Genomic DNA, 22,572 nt, shown 5'->3' on the forward strand with positions numbered 1-22,572 from the left:
GTTATGGGTCCCACACGCTCCCACTGCAAAATTTGCCTGTCAGAAGGATGTACAGACAGGGCTTGGGGTACCCCTGAGGTTTATTGAGGGTTGGGGGGCAGAAGCTGTCATATTGGGCTGGCGGGGGAGGGGACGGGGCCAGCCAGGAACAATGGGGTCCCGTGTTCTCCTGGAGAGCCCTTGATCTCTGGAATTTGTCTATATTTAGCAGGTGGCTGGGAAGGGTGCAGATAAGGAGGGCCTGGGGAGGGGGTGGCCCCTTATATAGTAGGGGGGACGGATCCCTGCTCAGATGCTCTTTCGGTGGCCCGTGCGTGCTCAGTTCCTGGTGTGACCTCTCCCAAGATGCCTGAGCCAGGGAAGAAACCAGGTAGCTCCAGGCCTGGGGTTGGGGCTGAGCGTGGGGCAGGGAGGGCTGGGGACATCAGCAATGGGGTGTGGGCCTAGGAGCGAGTTCCTGAGGGGGTTGATGAGGACGAGGCCTCTGAGCCCCAGCACAGGAGCACCGTCCTCCTGGGTCCTTTTGTTGATTCTCAGTTTCTCCTTCTCATCCTTCTGATGAGAGTGAGAGTAAAGCAGGGTCAGGGGCACAGAGTGGGAGAGAGCCAAGGCAGGAAGTGGGCCATCACCCCACTCTCAGGACGCAGGAAGACCCCTTCCCTGCCTCCATGCCCATCTCCTGCAGCAAGGTTAGGCCTGGGCTTGCCTTTTGGGAAAAGGCTGCTGCAGGAAGGACCCCAGGATGACTCTAGACTTGAGCCAGGCTCCCTGAATGCTCTTGGACAAGTCCCTCCCCTTCTGGGTCTCAGTTTCCCCATCTATACAAAGAGGGGTTAGGTTGGTTCCTTCCAGCTCTGAGATTGTCTGCTTTATGAGCCTGCACCCCTGTGCTGTGGCCCGCACACCAGTTATGACCCCCGCAGTGGGGTATTGCAGCCCTTCTGCTCTGGGAGGGGATGGTCAAGAGGCCCCTGATCCCCAGCCAAGGGCAGAAAAAGTCATAGCCCAGAGTCCCAGTCCTGGCCTGTGCCCTTACCAAGGTTGTCCATGTCAGGGATCATCCCCCCAGCCCCAGCTCCCTCCCAGGCCAGCCTTATCTCGGTGGCTGATTCTCAGCCTGAAGCCCTTAGAGGACAAATTTAGCCACATCCAAGTAGGCAGAGTACTGGTCCCTTGCCAAGCGCCCCTGCTGGTGGGGTGAAAGGGGGATGGGCTTCCACAGGCTGAGAGGGTGGGGTATCCAGGGACACACCTAGCAAAATTCTTGTATGGAGGTTGGACCACAGGCCTGGCTCTCCTACCTACTGGCTATGTGATCTTGGGTAAGTCACTTAACCTCTCTGAGCCTCAGAGTCCTCATCTGAGAAATGGACACAATAACTGCACCTACCTCATAGAGCCATTGGAGCATTAAATGAGGTGATGCATTAAAGTGCTTATCGTCGTATTTAATAAGAAGCGCTATAGGGGTGGTGTGCATGGGCAAGCCAGGGGCCCCTGCAGATTCCGTTTGCCCCTCAGTTTCCGCCTTCAGCAAGAAGCCACGGTCAGTGGAGGTGGCCACAGGCAGCTCTGCCGTGTTCGAGGCCGAGACAGAGCGGGCAGGAGTGAAGGTGCGCTGGCAGCGGGCAGGCAGTGACATCAGTGCCAGCGACAAATATGGCCTGGCAGCCGAGGGCACGCAGTACACGCTGACAGTGAGGGACGTGGGCTCTGCTGACCAGGGGTCCTATGCAGTCATCGCTGGCTCCTCCAAGGTCAAGTTTGACCTCAAGGTCTTAGAAGCAGGTAAGACCTTGGGCAGCCTTCCCTGAAGCTGGAGCTACCGGGGGCAGGGGCAGCCCCTCCACCTCTCCCTCGACCAGAGTGCAGGAGATGTTTTCCCACTTTCTTACCTTTGCTTCGGCTGTGCCCTCAGCCAGCAATGGCCTTTTCCCGTTTTCTGTAGCGAGACCTTTCTGAGTGTCCCCACGTGGCTCCCTGGCCTGTCTCGGCCGTTGCGGAGGTGGGGGAAGTCCAGAGATGAATAAGACATAAGCTGCCTTCCCACTGGACATGCCCACACAGATGGGAACTTGGTGGGCTGTGTGTGCTGGCAGGGAAGCCCCATGAGCTTATGGGTGTGGAGGGAGCCCCAGCCCAGCCTGGGGGGCTGGACCAAGACCAGAGCCTGGGGAAGGAGAGGAGGGATGTTCAGGCTGACCCCCTGGAATGTGGGCACAGACGGCCAGTGGGGACGAGGAGAAGGTGAGAGGCAGGCTGAATGAACCTTTGTACACACTGCAAAGGCGGAAAGGACCAGGGACAAGAGGAGGGGGTCTCTGGTTAGAAGCTCTCCACGACCCCCCATCTGATCCCCTCCAGGGAAGGCAGAGCCTGTGCCAGGCCCTGCTCCCGCCCCTGCTGAGGCTCCTGGAGGCCCTGGAGAAGCCCTGGCCTCGGCCACTGAAGTGGAAGGAGGCTCCCCGAGTCCTGAAGGTGAGAGGGGCGGGTCAGGGAGGCTGGGTCAGTGGATGGGGGTGTCCCAGGGCAGGTCTCAAAGGCCTCTGTCCACAGGGTCAAGCTCAGCAGCCCCTGACGATCCCATCGGCCTCTTTGTGATGAGGCCACAGGATGGCGAGGTGACGGCGGGTGAGTGCGGGGCTGCTGCCCCCAGGGTGAGGTGGGCAGGGAGGCCCCAGGGCATCCCCGATTGTCACCCCCCTCCTGCAGGCGGCAGCATCACCTTCTCAGCCCGCGTGGCAGGGGCCAGCCTCCTGAAACCGCCTGTAGTCAAGTGGTTCAAGGGCAAGTGGGTGGACCTGAGCAGCAAGGTGGGGCAACACCTGCAGCTGCACGACAGCTACGATCGGACCAGCAAGGTGGGACCCGCGGGGCACGGGGGGCACGGGGATGCATGGAAAGGGGACCTGGAGAGCCCCTGGAAGGCACGGGGGGCACCGAGAGGCAGGGGGCACCATGAGACTTGAGGCACAGAGGAGGTGCAAAGAAGGTCATGGGGAGCCTGGGAATCTGCTTGGGGGGCCAGGGGCACACAGGGAGCGTGGGGAGGCTCAGAGGAGGGCTATGGGGAGGCACAGGGGATCTGTGGGACGTGGGGGGCTCGGAGGGCATGATAGTCTCAAGGGGGCATAAATAAGGCTTGGGGGGGCACCAGTCAGTGAGGGTGTAAATGCCCCAGATAGATGGGTATCAGAGCTCAAGGGACCCTCAATGATCAACCATAACAATTCTTCACTATACAGACAAGGAAACCAAAGCTTGAGAGTTTATTGTTGCTGGTCCCAGGTCACTCAGAGCCAGGCCTAGAACCTGTGCTTTGACTCCCAGCCTTTGCTCCTCCCACTCTTCCACAGTCCCGGCCCAGGCAAGGGGGCTTCTGGCAGGGCAGGGTAGATATGCACAGTCGTGTGGGCTGTGCACTGAACAAAAGTGCCTCTTTTTTTTTTGGCCGAACCACGTGGGTTGCAGGATCTTAGTTCCCCAGCCAGGGATCAAACCTGGGCCCACTGCAGTGAAAGCATGGAGTCCTAACCACTGGACCACCAGGGAATTCCCCAAAGTGCCTCATCTTAAGTGAATGCCATTTGCCTTGTAGCCACCCTTGATTTATATTTTATCACCACCCTGTACCACAGATGGCAGTCAATGTACCTTGAGAAGGGGCCCCTTTTTCTATTTATACAACTGTATGGATTAATTTAAGCCCTGAGGGGTGAGAAGGTCGGTGGCCCTTAACCACCCACAGTCTCCTTTAGGGGTGAAGGGCCTCATCTCCTCGCTTCGAGTCTCCCCTGACACCTCACCTCCACAGGTCTACCTGTTTGAGCTGCACATCACAGATGCCCAGCCCACCTTTGCTGGTGGCTACCGCTGTGAGGTGTCCACCAAGGACAAATTTGACAGCTGCAACTTCAACCTCACTGTCCATGGTAAGGGGCCCTCTGGCATCAGTTCTGGGTTTGGGCTCCCTATGGGTCCTGCCCCCATACCTGCCTCTATTTCCCAATACTAAGGAGGATGCTGAGCCCTGGCCATGCAACCACTGACCAGATGCCCAATACTGAAAGAAACCCATCGAGGCTTCCAGGGTTGGGGTGGGGCTTGAGCCCAGATCTCATCTGGGGTCTTAGTCATCTTGGTGTCTGGGATCCTGGCACAGGTGAACAGGCGAAGGGTAAGTTGAGAGATGGGCGGGAGATGAACCACCTCAAAGGTACTGGGAACGATAAACTGCCCCACGTCCCTGGTACCTCGACCCTGGCTGGGAAAGGCTGAGAAGATGGGGTCCTGGGGCAGATGCCCACTGTCAAGGGGTCATGGATGGGCAGGTCGGCAACACCAGGAGCTCCCAGGGCAGGGCTTCTGGGATGGCCCCCTCTGAAGCCTCCTCCCCTGACTCATCCCCCTCTTTGAACCCAGAGGCCGTCGGCCCCGGAGACGTGGACCTCCGATCAGCTTTCCGCCGCACGTGAGTGGCCACCTCTTGTCAGGGCCTGGGGGAGGCCGGTGCTGGGGTCTGAGGCCCCTTGGGGTTTGGGCCGGGGTAATGTGGGGGGACCAGGGGGTCAGGGCTTGGGGTGATGTGGAGGGCCAGGATGAAGAGGATGGGGATGGAAGAGAGTAAGCTCCCCTGGGCAGGTGAGAAACTGAGTCTAACCCCCACAGGAGCCTGGCTGGAGGTGGTCGGCGAATCAGGTACCCCTTCCTACCCGCCTGTACATAGACCCCGGGGGTCTGAGATAGTCAGGGAGCAGCCGTTCAGCCAGTGTCCCTTCCTCTCACGTCCATTCCCCCACCACGACCCCACCCCCTGCTCCCAAACCCCTTCTAGTTGGCTCGACTGTGGCCTTATGGGGGTTCCTCTCCATAGTGACGGCCATGAGGATGCTGGGACTCTGGACTTCAGCTCGCTGCTGAGGAAGAGGTGAGCCCCTGGGTAGCAGCTCTCAGAGCAGGTGGCGTGGTCCAGTTTCAAATTCTGGCACCGTGGTTTTCCAGCCGTGTGGCCCTGAGCAGGTCACTGCACCTCTCTGAGCTGGTTTCCTTGTCTGTCAAATGGGACCATCCAGGTGTTGCGAAGAGTCAGAGGGCTCAGCAGAAGTTACATCCCATGAACTAACATCCTCACGCCGTTCCCATGACCATCCTACACTTGAGTCTGCAACAGCTCATCTCAATAGGCTCTGGGGACCCAGAAGCTGGGAGAAGGCTCCAAAGCCTAAGGAATTGCACCCACCCCCAGCCCAGTGCAACTGAGTTGTGTCCTCAGTGTCCTGTCCCTCCCTCTCCTGGACCCTGCAGTATGGCCGATGCTGCTGCAGCCCAGAAAATGAGCATCGGGGTCAAGTGCTTTGGGGCAGCAGGGCACTGGCAGGACCCTGTAGCCATCCCCACCAGGGCAGATGACAGATGACAGGGCTGGGGGTCAGACTGACCCGGGTGAGGATCCCTACTGACTGGGGAGAGTCTCTGAGCCTCGGGTCCTCCTGATACCCACCTGCCGGAGCTCAGGAGGAATAAACAAGGCCACGTGTGCCCTGTAAACAGAGAGGTGTAAGTGCAGGGAGGAGGGTGGAGGTGAGGACCCACGGGCTGCGGTCCATGGAGGGATGACCCATTCCTTCGTTACCAAGTCCAAGCTCAAGACTGCTTGCCACACGACAGGCCAATAAATCGAGAGACAAGGTGTTGGGGCAAGGAATAGCGATTTTATTCGGAAAGCCAGCAAACTGAGAAGATGGTGGATTAGTGTCCCAGAGAACCATCTTCCCCAAGTTAGGATTCAGGCTTCTTTTCTACTAAAAGGGGAGGGGGTGTGGCTGGTTATTGAAGACTTCTTGGTGGAATCCTTTGTTCTTGCAGCCGGCCATGTAGGTCTGGTCACAGTGTTCCTGTAAACCTCCAACAAGACAAATGTTATTTTCTGTTCTGTAATTTTTTATCTCTGTACAAATGAAAAGTGCTATATACCTTTAAAGGTCAAGCCTGGGAGGCAAAGCCTTGAGAATGGGCTATCATATATAGTTTGGGCCATAGGCAACGTTCTTTTACAAAGGTGCAGAGCCAGCATGACCAAGCACAGGCAACACAGTACAAGGGTTAGAGCTAAAGGAATAGATTCAATATGGAGTCAGGTTTGGTCTTCTCTGCTACACCTCTAATGTGTCCACTGCTTTTCTTCCCCACCTGGAGCAGCAGCTTCCGGACCCCGCGGTGAGTGCCCCATGAAGCTCTGCACCTGTCACCCCTACTTCAGCCAGGAGCACCTCCCAGAACCAGCCTCCCCCCCACCCCCGCCGTACTGAAGCCTTAAGCCCCCTTGAGCCCCAGCACTGGCCCAGGACCCACTCCAGCTCGAGCTGTCCCACCAGAAGGGAAGAGGCGGAGGGGCAGGGGCAGCTTCCGCTTGGGAGGGGAGGAGAGGGGGCTGCAGTTTTGTCTTGGCCATGGGGCCTGCCCTGAAGCCTCGCCACGTGGACCGTGTGACACAGGGACTCGAGGCTGGAGGCCCCCGCGGAGGAGGATGTGTGGGAGATCCTGCGGCAGGCACCCCCGTCAGAGTACGAGCGCATCGCCTTCCAGCACGGCATCACCGACCTGCGAGGCATGCTCAAGAGGCTCAAGGGCATGAGGCGGGAGGAGAAGAAGAGCACAGGTGAGACACCTCTGCCAGGGGAAAAGAGAGGGCGGGGTGAGCGCCTGCGCAGACGCACGCACGCGCAGGCACGCGCACGCACGCGCACGTGCCCACGGAAAAAGAGCGGCGTCCATCTTGGCTCAGAGACGCTCAAGTAAGGAGAGTCTAGGCGAATCCCCTCTCGTGTGGGGAAAAAGCGGGAGTGCCCAGGCTGGCACCTTGCCGCACAGAAAAAGAAAAGGGCCACGTTAGCCCAGGGACGCCACAGGAAGAGGACGGAGCCCAGGCCAGCCCTCCTCCCCCAGCCAAAGCCAGGCGGCCTCTTCCTCCCCTACCCGGCTTGGGAAAAAAAAGCCTGCTTATTTCTCCCCACGCCCAAAAAAGGGGAAGAAACCAGTTTAGCCCAGAGACCCCCCGACCCACGAAGAGAAGAGCCTGGTTAATCTTCCTCACAGCCAAACAGAACAGGTGGGTGCAGGTTAGCGCCCCTCGCCCCCAGGCGGGTCCGAGGAGAGGGCTCCGGCCAGCCCTTCCCCATCAAGGGGTTGACAAGGAGCCCTGGAAACTGAGCTGGGACAGCAGAGGCGCCTGGTAGGAGGGCATAAAACCGGGGTTGTTGGTAAAACAGAGTGGAGAGGAGGAGAAGGCCCGTTTGTCCCATCACCCATTCTCCTGCCAAGCTTCTGTCTTTTTGGAAAGCCCCAGACCCTATCCCTGAGCTGAGCAGGTGAAGAGGACCCCAAGGAAGACAGGAAGACAAAGAGAGACACGGAGGTGACAGACAGGGGTAAAGAGACAGAGTCACAGCGGAGGCACAGAGAGAGACGTGGGGAGGCAGGAGGAGGAGAGGGGCAGGACCTCGCCCTCCTCGCTGGGCGGCCCCGGGAGCAGGGGCCTGAGGGGTGGAAGCGCTCAGCCTTTCAGAAGAAGCTGCAGCCGGCCTACCAGGTGAGCAAGGGCCACAAGATCCGGCTGACCGTGGAGCTGGCCGACCCCGACGCCGAGGTCAAGTGGCTTAAGAACGGACAGGAGATCCAGATGAGCGGCAGGTGCGGGTGGGGGTGGGACCCGGGGACACTGCAGGGTGAGGAGAGGCCCTGGGGGGGCTGCTCCCCGGCCATGCTCTCCCTGCTTCTCCCTCCACCCATGCTCTCTGGCCAGCTCTGGATCCCTGTCTCTCTGGGTCTAACTCCCCACCTTTCTGTTTCTTCCCGGCTCTGTTCTCTGCTCATTTTCTCTTGGTCTCGCTCCTCCCATCGGGACGCTCCAACGGCCCCTTCTGCTCCACAGCAAGTAAGGCTCCTGGAAGGCTTGGGGTGTGGGCACGGGGGTCCCGACGGCAGTTTGAGGGGGCACCCAGAGCGCAGGAGGTGCGTCCATGGCTCTCCTGCCCACACCCCGGCCCCGCCCAGGTACATCTTCGAGTCCGTCGGCGCCAAGCGCACGCTGACCATCAGCCAGTGCTCGCTGGCGGACGACGCGGCTTACCAGTGCGTGGTGGGCAGCGAGAAGTGCAGCACCGAGCTCTTTGTCAAAGGTGTGCCTGGCGTCCTGAGACCCTGAGAGGGGAGGGGAGCCACAGAGCGGCCCGTCCATCATGCTCTCTCTGCTTGACAGAGCCCCCCGTGCTGATCACATGTCCCCTGGAGGACCAGCTGGTGATGGTGGGACAGCGAGTGGAGTTTGAGTGTGAAGTGTCTGAGGAGGGGGCCCAGGTCAAATGGTGAGTGCCAGAGTGGGGGCGCTCAGGGCGGGGCCAGGGACCTGGGGGCATCCCCCAAGGAGGCCCTGGCACCTACTGCCCACCCTCCGGCTAGGCTGAAGGACGGGGTGGAACTGACCCGGGAGGAGACCTTCAAATACCGGTTCAAGAAGGACGGCCAGAGACACCACCTGATCATCAACGAGGCAACGCTGGAGGATGCTGGGCGCTACGCGCTGCGCACGAGTGGGGGCCAGGCTGTGGCTGAACTCATCGTTCAGGGTGAGGCCCTGGGAGGCCCCCTCAGCACTAGCCCCCCAGCCATGTAGGGGAATTGGGCAAACCCGGGATCGAGGCCTGCATGGCCTTGGACAAGTCACTTTGACACCTCGGGCCTCACCTTTCTCATCCATAAAATGGGGATGCTGAGGTGACCACCTGGAGGGTATTTGGAGGTTCAGATGGGCCTGGTTAGTGTCACCCACCCCGGCACACATGAGATTCCTTTTGTACACGGCACCGTCACAGGCACACATGCATTGCACTCGTGTTTTCACAAGCCCGAGGGATCTCCACAGGGATTCACGCCCACACACACCCTCTCCAGCTCACTGGCTCTGCCCTATGCCCCCCAGAGAAAAAGCTGGAGGTGTACCAGAGCATCGCAGACTTGACAGTAGGCTCAAAGGACCAGGCCGTGTTCAAGTGTGAGGTGTCGGATGAGAACGTGCGGGGCGTGTGGCTGAAGAACGGGAAGGAGCTGGTGCCTGACAGCCGCATAAAGGTGTCCCACATCGGGCGGTGAGTGTGCAGGGTGTGCCAGAGACAGACACGCGGAGAGACAGAGAGAAACAGAGACTGACAGAGACAGAGGGAGAGACACAGAGAGACAGACAGAGAGACTGAGATAGAGACACAGAGAAGAAGACGGTGACAAAGACAGACAGATGGATGGAGATAAACAGAAAGAGACAGACACTTAGAGACAGGACCGAGACTGAACTAGAGACAAAGAAAGTCAGACTGAGATTGAGAGACAGAGGGAGAAGCAGATGAACAGAGAGACAGGTATACAGAATCACGACAGAGACAAATAGAAAGAAAGATACAGAGAGAGAAGTATGGAGAGGCAGATGCATACAGAGAAGAAGAGTCCATTAGAGACAGAGAAGAAGGGAGACAGAGATAAAGATGAAGCAGTGAGAGATACAGACAGGCTGGGAGCCCCCCCACACACACACAACTTGTGACCAGGGTAGAGTAGGAGGCCTCGGAGGACGGCCCTGGCCAGGGCCCCTCACTCTCTCCCACTCCCTTACTCATGCCCCGAGCATCTGGGCCCAAGTTCACGGAGATTAATGAGACCAGCCCCTGCCCAGTCTCCAGTGGCCCAGCCGAGGGGACACATCTACACTGCTTACCTCTGAAAGCATGCAAGGGAGCTGAAAAATTCAAACATAGAGGAAGAGAGCACTTTAGAACACCACTGAGCTAAGGTGGGGTGAGGGCCCCCTGGAGCCCTGGCTGGGGTGTCCGGTGAGGCCAGGGGTGCATGGCCCAGCAGGGTCCCTTGAGCCATCACTGCCCTGCAGGGTCCACAAACTGACCGTGGACGACGTCACGCCCGCAGACGAGGCGGACTACAGCTTTGTGCCAGAAGGCTTCGCCTGTAACCTGTCTGCCAAGCTCCACTTCATGGGTGAGCAGGTGCTGAGGGGCATGAGGGCCCCTGCTGCTGGGCCCTGCCTTCACCCTGGTGCCACTTGCTCTTGCATCTCTTGCAGAGGTCAAGATTGACTTCGTGCCTAGGCAGGGTGAGTCTTGGGCCCCTGCGTGCTGCCTCCCACGCCCTGCCCGTGTCTCCCTTCCACTCACAAGCAGAGGGAAGAAAGGAACCGGGAGTGGGGACCCTGAGGCCCAGCCCCAGCTCTGCCACTCACAACCACGGGCCACCTGCAGTCTCTCTGAGCCTCAGTTTCCTCACCTCTAAAATGGGGATCCTGAAGTGGCTCCCCTATGGGATGGTGGGAACAATGATCTGACATGGTGTGTGTGAGCTTTCAAATGACATCACAGAGGTGAGATTTTATTATTAAATCTTTTCTGCTTTTAGAAGTACCTTTCCTGCTTTTAGATTAAACTGTGTAGGATCCTAATTTCAGGAGAATAGTCCAGGCTGAGGCATGCTCTGGGTCAGGGCTTTCTAAACAGGGTTCACTTAATATGATACTCCATTTTACAAGGGTTCCATGGTGAAATAAGTTTGGGAACCTCTTGTTGATTCAGAAGGTGCATTAGCATGTCAAAGGCTCTAAAACATCCTGCTTAACTTTGTTTAACCTAGGGTTTCCTAATTGTTTGTCCATGGAAATTTTTTTTTTTCTAGGAAGGCATTCCCAAACACAAGTTGAGAAATGCTACGCTAGGTGACCTGATGTTATGAACCTCCCTGGAAACTTCCTGGGGAGATGGAAATGTTTTAGATCTTGACCGGGTGGTGGTTACACAGGGTGTATACGTTTGTCAAAACTCATCAAGCTGTATGCTCAAGTCTAGGCATTTTAGTGTGTGCAAACTATACCTCAGTAGAATAAATTAAAAACAAAACAGCCAGGGGCATGTGCTCCTTCTAGCTTTCCCCTCTTTCATAGGCCTTAGGCCCCTTCCTCTTTCTCTGACCTGTGCCATCTCCCTGCCAGAACCTCCCAAGATCCACCTGGACTGCCCAGGTCGCGTGCCGGATACCATTGTGGTGGTGGCTGGGAACAAGCTACGCCTGGACGTTCCTATCTCCGGGGACCCTGCTCCTACTGTGATTTGGCAGAAGACCATCACAAAGGTACTGTGGATCCCTCCCCCACTTCCCCACCTGTAAAATGGGTGCATGGGACTAGTGTATGCTGGGACCTGCTCCCCACCCCACATGTACACGCCCTGGCCACTGAACTAGGAGCACAGAGGCTCAGCAGGCTGAGAGGTCGGGGAAGTGGGCAAAGGAGAGACAGGGGTAGGGGTTGCTTGGCAGGGGTTCCCTCCAGGCTGAGCCAGACCCTCTTTCCCCTCACTCCTTCCTTTCCTTCCTGCTCTGTTCCCAGGGGAGTAAGGTCCCAGCAGGGCCAGCCCTCGATGCATCAGGGGATTCAGGTGCCAGTGATGAGTGGGTATTTGACAAGAAGGTGAGTGAGGCTGAAGGTGGCTCATTTGCCCTTAGTCATTTTCTGCCCATGTGGTATCCACCGTCAGGTGACGTCTCTGTGAAGGTGCCACATCTGGCAGGAGTTGTGCTCCTGCCCCTGGTAGGGTCTCCACGGGGCCCTCATGCCCCAGACAGACACACGTTCACACCTTCAACATTGCCAGGAAGTCCTCCTGCCTGGGGGCGCTCCCTGGCTCTTGTCTTCCTGAGCTGACCTTGACTTTGTGCTTCTTCCCAGCAAGGGAGTGGGGTCCCTGGCACTTTTCAATAGGAGTAGCTGCAGGGTCACCAATCAGGTCAGCTTCTCGTCCTCCACTCACTGATGGTTCCTCTACCCAGCTGAGGTCTTTCAGGATCCTCACAATAGCTCTGTGAGGTCATGTTGTTCCCATTCAGCAGATAGGAAAACTGAGGCATGGAGCAGACAGGCGATTGTCTAAAGTTCCGTGACAGAGCTAGAGCTAGAACCTGTGACCCTTGCCCTGGTGTCGTGCCCATGGCAGGTGGTAAGGAAAGGGTCTTGGATTAGATGCTCACATGGGTGCAGTTTCCACGCAGGCTGTGTCTCCGCAGCAGACCCAGCGCTGAGCTCCTTTCCCGTCTCAGGGCTGTCAGCTGTTGCAGAGGCTGCAGAAGCCCCTGGGTTCTGACTTGGGTCCTTCCCCCCAACTCCTACTCCCCCGCCAGCTTCTGTGTGAGACCGAGGGCCGGGTCCGAGTGGAGACCACCAAGGACCGCAGCATCTTCACCGTTGAGGGAGCAGAGAAGGAAGACGAGGGCGTCTATGTTGTCACGGTGCAGAACCCCGTGGGCGAGGACCGGGTCAACCTCACAGTCAAGGTCATCGGTGAGGCAGGGCTCCAGGTGGGGAAGCCACAGGAGCAACCAGGGAGGACCCATGCATGCACTCATTTAGTCTCTAAACAAACACTGGGGGCCACATTCTTAGATGCATAGAGAGGGTTGGGACTAGGACTGGTGAATATGGGCAGTGGGGAGCCGTAACAGGTTGTTTGCAGGCTGGTGATGTGATCAGAACTGCATTCTGGAAAAATCGTTCTAGGCTCTGGGGGCAGTGGGGGGAGCCTGTTGGTTGGGGTGCTGTGGGGATGGGCAACGTCGGCCTCGGCCGGGCAGGGCTGATGTGGGTCCCCTCTCCCCAGATGTGCCGGATGCTCCGGCGGCCCCCGAGATCAGCAACGTGGGCGAGGACTCCTGCACCGTGCGGTGGAAGCCCCCTGCCTACGATGGCGGGCAGCCAGTCCTAGGTGAGCCGAGGGCACAGGGGACATAGCCGAGGGCAGGGTGTGCGGGGGTGCCTGCGCTCTAGACCAGAGCTCCCACCTCCCCTCGCCAGGCTACATCCTGGAGCGCAAGAAGAAGAAGAGCTACCGGTGGATGCGGCTGAACTTCGACCTGCTGCGGGAGCTGAGTCACGAAGCGCGGTGCATGATCGAGGGCGTGGTCTACGAGATGCGGGTCTACGCTGTCAACGCAGTGGGCATGTCCAGGCCTAGCCCCGCCTCCCAGCCGTTCATGCCTGTTGGTGAGCCTGCCCTGCCTGCCCCGCCCCACGCCCTCCCGTTCAGGGGCCCCAGTAATAGCAGCTACGCTGTGGGTGGCGCTTAACACCCGTGGTCTCCTTTAATCACCTTCATTTCACAGGTGAAGAAAGTGAGAGGCTCTGAGAAGTTAGATGACTTTCTCGAGGTCACCAGCTGGCAAGGGGTGGAGCTGAGAGACCTCTCCAGCCTCACTTTCCACATCTATAAAATGGGGATAGCGATAATATCTACTTCATAGAATTGTTAGGATGAAATGAGGTCATGCAGGTGGAGCATCTGGCATACAGCAGCTCAGTAAATCATTGTTTCCTCTTCCCCACTCCCTTCAGCCAGCGTTTGTTAACCAGGGAAGAGGGTGAGGGCAGTTGGGTCCCTCGGAAAGGGCCCTGGACCAGGAATCAGAGATGGGGTTTGCAGAGCCAGCTCTTTCATCCCCAGGAGGGATATCTGGAGTCGTCATCTTCCCCTGTGCCTCAGTTTCCACATCTGTATAATGGAGGTTGAGAAGGTAGAACAGACACCGAGGGTGTGGCACTCTCGAGGACACCTGTCCCTGTCGGGACATGCGAGTGTCGGGGGGAGGAGGGTGGCTGTCTGTGGTGGGGCAGACACAGGGAGGGGGGCACAGTGTGGTGAGATGGCAGGAAGAGGGTGCCTGTGGGGAGAAGGGGCCAGGCCTCTCTTTAGGAAGTGACTTCCGGTTTTCTCAGCTCTTAGTCAACTCAGTTACTCATACAGGGTCAGGAAATTTCCATGTTTTAGGCCAGTTTTTTCTTAAATTACATTTAAAGAATTTCCTACACTATCTGACGAAAGTGGCTCTTTCTAAGCATGTTGGTGGTGTTTTGGGGTGTCTTTTCCTTTTTAGGTCTCTTCTGTAATCGCTGATGCTGCTTGGGTGTGTGTTTGTAAGCCTGTCTACAGACATGTCTTTTTTTTTTTTTTTTTTTTTTTTTGCCGTATGTGGGCCTCTCACTGTTGTGGCCTCTCCCGTTGCGGAGCACAGGCTCCGGACGCGCAGGCCCAGCGGCCATGGCTCACGGGCCCAGCCGCTCCGCGGCATGTGGGATCTTCCCAGACTGGGGCACGAACCCGTTTCCCCTGCATCGGCAGGCGGACTGTCAACCACTGCGCCACCAGGGAAGCCCTAGAGACATGTCTTTTAATGGAGCTGAAATATTTCTCAAAGTGCTGGAAAGCCAGTCGAAGGGGGAGGATTTCCCTGGATTGTGGTCCTTCAGCTGCCCTGGCTGGTGCAGACTCGCTCAGACCCCTCTCTGGCCTCCCCTTTGCCCAGGCCCCCCCAGTGAGCCAAGCCACCTGGCGGTGGAGGATGTCTCTGACACCACCGTCTCCCTCAAGTGGAGGCCCCCAGAACGCATGGGAGCTGGAGGCCTCGACGGCTACAGCGTGGAGTACTGCCGGGATGGCTGTGAGTGCTCCAGCCCAGCCCCGGGCCCTCTGCCTCCCAGCACCCTTCTCTGAACTGCCCTCCAGGCCAGGCCAGGTCCCTGTCACCCTGCAGGGCCCCTGTTTGCAGTGGACGCCCCAGTCGGCCACCAGGGATGTGGGCGGTAGGATGCGGACACTGCCCGTGGCCTTGCCTCTTCATCCCCACCCCTGCCCCCAGGCTCGGAGTGGGTGGCTGCCCTTGAGGGGCTGACCGAGCACACGTCGTTGCTGGTGAAGGACCTGCCCACGGGGGCTCGGCTGCTTTTCCGCGTGCGGGCTCACAATGTGGCGGGGCCTGGAGCCCCTGGCATCACCACGGAGCCTGTGACGGTGCAGGAGATACTGCGTGAGTGCCCCTCGTGCAGGGATGAGACCTGCCGCAGGCACCCTGGCCCTTGGGGTCCAGTGGAGGTGGGGACAGTCAGGGAGACCCTACTTGGAGGGGATAAATGCTGGGCAGGGACAGGAGGGGGTTGGTGCCTATACCCGTGCCACAGGCCAGATGTGCAGAGAGGGCCTCCCTCTTGGTTTTCCATGTCAACCCCCAGTTCTGGACTAGGGAAAATGTAGGTCATTGTACCATCACCTTCGAGCTCTGTTTTGTGGGTCTCTGAGCTCCAACAGGGAGGTATTGTCTATGTGTTAAGGACTGAGCAGTGAGGTCGCTTGTTGTCAGATCGGCCCATGTGGGATCCACTTTCCATTATTTTGCCAACAAAGAGTCAGTCCTTTAAGGACTGGTTCTCAGGGTGGAAAGAGGCAGCAAACTGGGATGGAAACAGCAGGGGGCATGGAGTCCAAAAGCCTCGGTTTGCATCCTGGCCTGTGACTGGCTAGCTGTGTGACCTCAGATAAGTTCCTCACTCTCTCTGATCCCTGCCTGTTGTAGCAGTGTGGAGAGGCTCGGGTGGAAGCAGGAGCTTTGGGAACCTTTGGGGCTGGGGTTGGGGAGCTAAAGGAGAGGAGGGCCCGGTCGGTGGCATGTTTCCTAGTTGTGGCTCTCCAGGCCCTGCCTCCAGCGGAGGGCGCTCTGGCGCTCCTTGGGCCTGCGGCTGTGGGGGCCCCCGCCAAGCCCCTCACTCGCACCCACAGAGCGGCCACGGCTCCAGCTACCCAGACATCTTCGCCAGACCATCCAGAAGAAGGTCGGAGAGCCCGTGAACGTCCTCATTCCTTTCCAGGTAGGGCTGGCTCCCTTCCCTTCCCCCACCACCGTGTGTTGTCCACGCCCAGCAGACAGATGTCTCGGCGAGGCTGGTGCAGTGGCCGGTAGGGAGAGCCAGGGTCGGGAGTGAGCTGTCCTCCCGCACAGGGCAAGCCCCGGCCTCAGGTGACCTGGACCAAAGAGGGACAGCCACTGGCAGGCAAGGAGGTGAGCATCCGCAACAGCCCCACGGACACCATCCTGTTCATCCGGGCCGCAAACCTCGCCCACTCGGGCACCTACCAGGTGACTCTGCGCATCGAGAGCATGGAGGACAAGGCCGAGCTGGTCCTGCAGGTCGTCGGTACGTGGTGTTGGGGCTTCCCTCTGAGTCCGAGCATTTTTAGTCCCTGAGCTGGGCTGCCAGGGCCCAGGGCTCAGCCTGGAGCTTCTCGTCTTCCAGGCCTGGGGCCCCTCCTCTGGGATGCCCAGAGCCCCTGCAGAAGATGGCAGGCCAGGTCCTGGCAGGGGCGAGGGGGCCCCTGGAGCCTGGTGTCCCCTACTCACACTCAGGCGATGCCAGGAGGTTTGGGCCTCCCACTGGGTCTGTCTCCTGCAGACAAGCCAAGTCCTCCCCAGGATATCCGGGTCACTGACGCATGGGGCTTCAACGTGGCTCTGGAGTGGAAGCCGCCCCAAGATGACGGCAACACAGAGCTCTGGGGCTACACGATTCAGAAAGCTGACAAGAAGAGCATGGTGAGCCCGGGGCCCTGGGCCCCCCGCACGCAGCCTCTCTGGGTCCAGGCAGACCTGGGCCCCAGCTGCCCCTCCCCAGTATCCTTAGACTGGTTCCCTCCACAGAGAAGGTGCTGACACCGGGGGTACCCAAGAGAGGCCCCTGGCAGGAAGTAGGGCCCCAGGGAACCCCTGCCTTTCCTCCACACCACAGGAGTGGTTCACCGTCTTGGAGCATTACCGCCACACCCACTGTGTGGTGTCAGAGCTCATCATCGGCAATGGCTACTACTTCCGGGTCTTCAGCCATAACGTGGTGGGGCCCAGTGACAGAGCCGCCGCCACCAAGGAGCCTGTCTTTATCCCTAGACCAGGTGCTGTACCTTCACTCCCACCCACCGCGGGCAGGGGCTGGGGCAGGGGGGCGAGCCTGGCTAGGTGTGGCCCTCTTGGTACCGAGTTCTGTCACCAACAGGCATCACGTATGAGTCACCCAACTACAAGGCCCTGGACTTCTCTGAGGCCCCAAGCTTCACCCGCCCCCTGGTGAACCGTTCGGTCATTGCCGGCTACACTACTACTCTCTGCTGTGCTGTCCGGGGTAGCCCCAAGGTAGGGAGCTTTGGGCCCTGGTCCAGGCCGACCCAGGAGGCCTGGCTCGTAGGCCCCCGCCTCAAGCAGTCCTCCCCCCAGCCTGTCCCCCTGTTTTTTCTCCACTTTTGGGTATCAGGGCCCTCCCTGAACAGGGCCTTGGCATTCCTCATTGGCTCCCTGTTCATACTCGGCCCTGGGCATAGTTTGGGGCTCCAGTGGGATCCCCAGAGTAGAAATACAAATGCCTAGTCTCCGTAGGTTCCTGCCAGGTCCTCTCTCAACCTGAGAGATCTCCCTCCTTCCCACCTACAGCCCAAAATTTCCTGGTTCAAGAATGGCCTGGACCTGGGCAAAGACGCCCGCTTCCGCATGTTCAGCAAGCAGGGAGTGTTGACCTTGGAGATTAGAAAGCCTTGCCCCTTCGACGGGGGTGTCTATGTCTGCAGGGCCACCAACTTGCAAGGCGAGGCACAGTGTGAGTGCCGCCTGGAAGTGCGAGGTGAGGAACCCGCTGGGCTAGGGCCTGGGGTGGTGGCAAAGGCCGGGTGCCAGCTGGGACTCTGGGCTTTCGCTTTGCTGTCCTGGCCCAAGCAGCTGCTCTGGCTGAAAGAGCAATGACCCTGTCATGTCCAGATGGTGTTGGCTTCTGGACTTTGTTGCCAAAGCTGCTTGCCTGAGCCTTCCCGAAGGCTGGGGTGGGGGTGGGGGGACACACGTAGTGCTGGGAGGTTCAACACGTGCATGACATGGCCTTTCTCCCCTGCAGTGCCTTAGTGACGAGGCTGGCTTCCTGGGGATGGCCAGGTATGTACTCCGCATCACCCTGATACCCAGGGCCCAAATCAAAGGCTGAGCCCTGGCCCTTGGTCCAGGGGCAGCCAGCAGGAAATGGGGGCGCAGGTGGCTCGTAGTAGGATTTCAGTCCAGCTCATTCACAAGGGAGCCTGTGTCCCAGGTGCAACTGGAGCCAACCCACGTACCAGGAGCCTGGAAGGAAGTTGGACAAGCCACCGTCTGCTGTCGGATGTGTATGCAAGTGTGTGTGTTGGAGCTGGGCTGGGGGAGCCCCAGTAGGGCAGCGTAGTTATGATGAGCAGGCATGGGGGGCACTCCGCACAGGCTAACCCGTCAGAGCTCCATCTGGAAGCTCCTCAGATCCTTGGGGCGAAAAGTGTGCGGGCTCAGGAAATGATGGCTGGGGACAGGCCTCTCTGGCCCGCCGTGTTTTCTCAGTGTATGAGGGCAATAAAAGATCGGTGCAATCACAGAGAACTGACTCTTCTTGGCCAAGATGCTTGTTCTCAGAAAAAGCACAGGAAAATTTACTTGCTCTTGAGAGCAAACTGAAGGCAGGTGTTCTTTCTCCCAGATGAATTAAATGAGGACCAGAGTGGGATCCTAAGTTCCTAAAACATTAATACTAGAAGGAACCTCAGCCTTCCCCACCTTCAAATGAGGAAACTGAGGAGCTGTGACAGAGGAAAGTGTATTATTAGCAAAAGAGCCAGAATCCCCAGGCTCTCCCATCTTTGTCCTGGTGACCCATGGTCTCAGCAGCCTGGATGGGGGGCAGCGCTAATCTCAGTGTGGTTCTGGGCCCATAAGGCCTGGAGTGAAAGTGTACCAGCTGCTTTGGGGTCCCAGTGGGCAAAAAACCCACTGCCCATTTACACCCATATCGCACAGGAAGAGAGTGATCCTGTCTAGACAAGGCACTGGGAACCAGGAAGGTGTAGGGGCCAGGGCCCTACTCTGCTCTTCCTTCCCCCGTGGGGAGCCAAAAATCCCATCGCCAGTTCGCTTTTGGGAGGAGGAAGCCAGCAGCTCTCAGAGGTGCCCTGATGGAGTGAGAACGGTCCTTCCTGCCCAGGGAGTGGTTTCTCCATGGCCTAGAAAGACGTTCCATGAAGGCTGGTCCAAGGTTGCTTCTCGGAGTTCTACCCAACTGGACACTCCTGGCCCAGAGCCCAGAGCCCCGGGCTCCAGGCCCCGTGGGAGGCTCTGGCCGAGTCACACCACCTCTCTGGAGCACACCTGTAAGGGGCACCGGAAGCTGAGACCCTGGGCCTTGGTTTTTCCTTTACTACTAAATTAATCTCTGCTTAGGTGTCAAGCCCTGTTTGGCCGCTCCCTCTAGCGACCGTCCTGGGAAGGCCCCTCCCATGGGGCCTCTCTGAGAACACAGGAAGCTGGTGAGCTCCACTGGGCCAGAGGGGTGGGAAGCGGGTCCTTCAGCACACCAGAGATTGGATGGGCATGATCTCACCTCCCTGATTCCTTCAGGCCAAAGGTGTCTTTTTCGAGTCCAGGGTCAGCCTTCCTCAGCCCAGGCTGAGAGGAGGCGTCATTTAACGCATGACAGCCAGGAGCCCAAGGGGAGTTAAGGACCTTTATTTCACATTCACACATCTGTACATTTTCTATAAATAATGTGGAGCCGAAATATTTACAGTCATCTCTCGCCCACTCCCAGGCTCTCTCTCCCTCTGGCAGCCAGTGCTGCGATGCTACCCGCAGACACACAGGTGGATACTGAACTTGGCCTCTCCCCACACCACCAGGTTCCTGGGCATGGCAGCCTGTGGTCCCTGGGACTCTCCCAGCCCCAGTCATTTTGCTCTCCCCTGCCGACGGCCAGGCAGACCACAAGGAAACTGCTGCTCAGCAAACAGCAGCTGGCCAGTGCAGCCCCACCGCAGTGGTGGAGACCATGGTAGCAGCAGCCAGGTCTGCGCCCATGGGCAGTTGCTGCGAGCTTGGGAACTGCCTGCAAGTTCCAGGAAGGAACTAAGGAAGCAGGGAGGTTGCCACTCGCTCTGCTGCCCCTTGACTCTTCCCCCCTTCCTTTCCCCACCCACCCCTCGTCTGGGGGGACAAGCCTCAAGCTTCCCTCAACCCCCCACAGTGGGACTGCTCCAGGCACCTAGCGGTGCCGGATCACAGAGGACGGAGAGCCCAAGTCCTGCTCTGCAAGGCTATAATGTCAGGGATGAGAAACTACAACACTAATGTCTCAGTGACACGTAACAGTGGGCTCGCACTGGCCTGTACTCCGAGCTCTTAGAACACTGGCCCGACAGACAGACACACACGTACTTTTGAGCCCCGAGGGGACAGGAGGATGGTCTTTGGAGGGTGGGGAGGAAGAAGCTGGAAGAGACTAGCTCAGCCCTGTACGATACACTAAGACACTGAGACACACAGAACTGGGACCCATCTAAGCCTCGGCGAGGGGGCTTGCAGAGAACACACACGCATCACCCACTTCGCGGTCACAGCAGCATCGTGCACTTGGGAACAGCGAGAGGCAAGGGACGGCCCCTGGGCTGGGGCAGCCTCAACCCCTCTCCATCAGCTAGAGACGGGCCGGGGTGGGGTTCTGAGATCTTCCTCACTGCTACGAACAGCAGCCACGTATGAGAAGAGACACAACACAGAGTAGCAGATCTCGTGGGCCTGGAGGAGAGAAAACCAGTCAGATCAACGTCACGCAGATTCCTACATCTTCACACGTGGAGATCTGCCAACTGGGAAACTCCTGCCCTAACTCTGGGCTCGGGCCTCCAGACTAAAGAGCCCCAAGCGAGGCCCCAGAGCTGGCCTGTGGGAGGGGATCGGCATGTGTGCCTCTCCCAGGCTGAAGACCTGCTTCAGCTCCAGCTGCATCTCTGGCATCTAGACTAAATTCTCTTCTCAACCGTTCTTAACTGCCCCTCACCCTGTGCTCTCAGAGGCCCACCCCACTCCTGCTGGAACGCCCCCGGGGAGCCCTCCGCAGACCGGCCTGTCGGCACACTCACCATTGGTGTCTTGTACGTGTGGCTCACCACTTCTTTAATTTCAGGAACTAAAACCGGACGGGCAAGAGACAAAACAGAAAGTTCAAAACTAAGAGCAATAGCGCCACACTCCCCCAGGCGGCAGCGCCCGGCACCAGGGTCCCCTTCCCCTCTGGGCCTCAGCCCCGGCCGGGTGAGAGGACACTGGCCCCGACCCCTCAGCCTGACATCTGAGGTCTGCGGTGGCTCCCGGCTCCGTGGCCGTGACTCTACCGACTTGGAGAGCCCCGGCACGGGGGCAGGCTCGTCTCTCACCAGCCCGGTCGTTGCTGCCATCCAGGGCCCGAGGACCACAGCTGACATTCCCAGGGTTCGGCTGGGAGGAAAGCACTGCCTCTAGCCTGTGCCTCACCTTGCTGAGACACCTGAGGACTCACCCTGTCACCAGCCCCATGCTCTGGTCAAGTTAAACACGTTCCCTGTACTCCCAGCCCCTACACTGAGGGTCCTGAGGCCGGATGAAGAAATGGCATGATACTAAACCCACCAGACTTGGAAGTTTCCTCCCCTGATGGCAGGAGAGGCCCAGGCCTGCCTGTGTGAGGGAGAGCGTCAGAGGGCTCTGGAGCAGACACACCGAGCAGAAGAGACAGGTGAGTACAGCACCCGGGGAGGGAGGTGACAGGGAGCATCAGGCAAAATACACACGTGTCCACAGCCCGGAGTGCAAGACTAAGAGTCACCCCTGCCCCAGCCATGCAGGGGTTCTGCTCGGCCAGAGGAAGGAGTAAGGTCCCCCGGCCTCAGCCATCATCATGGCCCCTGGAGACTGGGAGCAGGGGGCGTGGCATCCCTGGGGGCCAGAAAAGGTAGGATGAGAGTTGGCCACACCTTCTTCTGACCCTGGGAGGTAGAATTCAGGGGGCCCCAGGGTTAACAGGGAATAAACTCATCAAAGGTGGAGCAATGACCCCAGGTCCTTCTCCTGAGTTGGAAGACTCCCCCAAACGTCTCTCTGGCAGAAGAGAGAAAGGAGCACACGGGAGAAACCTCGGAACCAGTGAGCCAGCGCGAGGGTGGAGGAGGTTGGGAAGGAAGAGGGTGGGGAGAGAAGGGAAGAGACAAGTTGGTGATGCGAGCAGCTGGCTTGGGCGAAGGGAGCCTGCCCACCCACCTCAGGGCCCAAGGCAGGGGCCTGGGGAGAGGCCGCACGGCGAGGTCACTTTACCTGCTGGAGAACGAAGGTTTTCATAGCAGCGATGAGGGGCACGAAAGAATGAAGCACAAACACAGCAGGAACTCAAAGCCCCAGGGTGAGAACCCAGACACCACTCAGTCAGCGCTTGGCTGGGGGGGAGCCTAGCTCCCGGCTTCCAGCTACCACTGCCCTCCGCCTCTGAGGCCACTAGGCTTGCCTGCCCCCTAGAGTGAGCCTGCCTGCACCGCCGCACGCCCTCCTGCAGCCCGGAGGCTCGACGGACCCTGGCGTGGCCCCAGGGTGGCTGGACGGAGCCCTGGGCTGCTAGAGGGACCGAGGCAGGCGACGTGAACACAGCAGAGCTAGGGAACGGCTCGCCTGCTCCGCCCCACCAGCTGGCCAAACAAGGGAAGGTGGCGCTGCTTCGAGGAGCCTCTTCACTACCAGCGCTAACCTCTAAGCCCGGCGTCTAAACCACTGCTCTTCGGGCCGCTCTCAGGCAGCCACCGACTGGCTAGCTTTCCCTTCTCCTCCCTTCTCTCAGGGCAGGACTCCCTCTTCCTC

The 22,572-nt window shown here is 58.8% G+C and overlaps 2 protein-coding genes across 50 annotated transcripts in view; one reads left to right on the plus strand and one right to left on the minus strand.

Moving 5' to 3' along the window:
- Positions 1-327: 327 nt before the first annotated feature.
- MYBPC3 (myosin binding protein C3) lies at positions 328-17,649 on the plus strand. Its single transcript, XM_060105161.1, has 32 exons — positions 328-370; positions 1,522-1,788; positions 2,365-2,478; positions 2,557-2,631; positions 2,713-2,861; positions 3,815-3,932; positions 4,423-4,471; positions 4,669-4,698; positions 4,874-4,927; positions 6,196-6,216; positions 6,495-6,658; positions 7,557-7,689; positions 7,931-7,933; positions 8,053-8,177; positions 8,258-8,363; positions 8,458-8,624; positions 8,978-9,143; positions 9,935-10,041; positions 10,127-10,156; positions 11,042-11,181; positions 11,438-11,518; positions 12,226-12,385; positions 12,702-12,806; positions 12,896-13,084; positions 14,401-14,535; positions 14,734-14,901; positions 15,648-15,736; positions 15,868-16,063; positions 16,319-16,458; positions 16,652-16,811; positions 16,913-17,049; positions 17,344-17,649. Exons 1-32 carry the CDS (start codon positions 346-348, stop codon positions 17,647-17,649), a joined length of 3,909 nt encoding a protein of 1,302 aa, XP_059961144.1. The 5' UTR covers positions 328-345.
- Positions 17,650-19,895: 2,246 nt separating this feature from the next.
- MADD (MAP kinase activating death domain) overlaps positions 19,896-22,572 on the minus strand; it is a 40,393-nt gene continuing 37,716 nt past the window's right edge. For 30 of the 49 annotated variants that reach the window (XM_060102884.1, XM_060102877.1, XM_060102894.1 and 27 more), the window contains 2 exons: positions 20,832-20,878; positions 19,896-20,487 (listed from right to left, as the gene is read on the minus strand). In XM_060102884.1, the coding sequence (XP_059958867.1) occupies positions 20,383-20,487; positions 20,832-20,878 (152 nt within the window). In that variant the 3' untranslated portion in view covers positions 19,896-20,382. The other 19 variants (XM_060102911.1, XM_060102910.1, XM_060102903.1 and 16 more) reach the window with 3 other exon arrangements.

This window comes from Mesoplodon densirostris, chromosome 7, assembly GCF_025265405.1.
Source record: "Mesoplodon densirostris isolate mMesDen1 chromosome 7, mMesDen1 primary haplotype, whole genome shotgun sequence".
Lineage (NCBI taxonomy): Eukaryota > Metazoa > Chordata > Mammalia > Artiodactyla > Ziphiidae > Mesoplodon > Mesoplodon densirostris.

What these genes read in the sequence shown, in the direction of transcription:
- MYBPC3 (XM_060105161.1), top strand. Translation starts at nt 346, where the DNA reads ATGCCTGAGCCAGGGAAGAAACCAG. An exon ending in ACGTCCTCATTCCTTTCCAG is followed by an intron (nt 15,737 to 15,867) that starts GTAGGGCTGGCT and finishes CCTCCCGCACAG; the next exon opens with GGCAAGCCCCGGCCTCAGGT. An exon ending in TGTCTTTATCCCTAGACCAG is followed by an intron (nt 16,812 to 16,912) that starts GTGCTGTACCTT and finishes TGTCACCAACAG; the next exon opens with GCATCACGTATGAGTCACCC.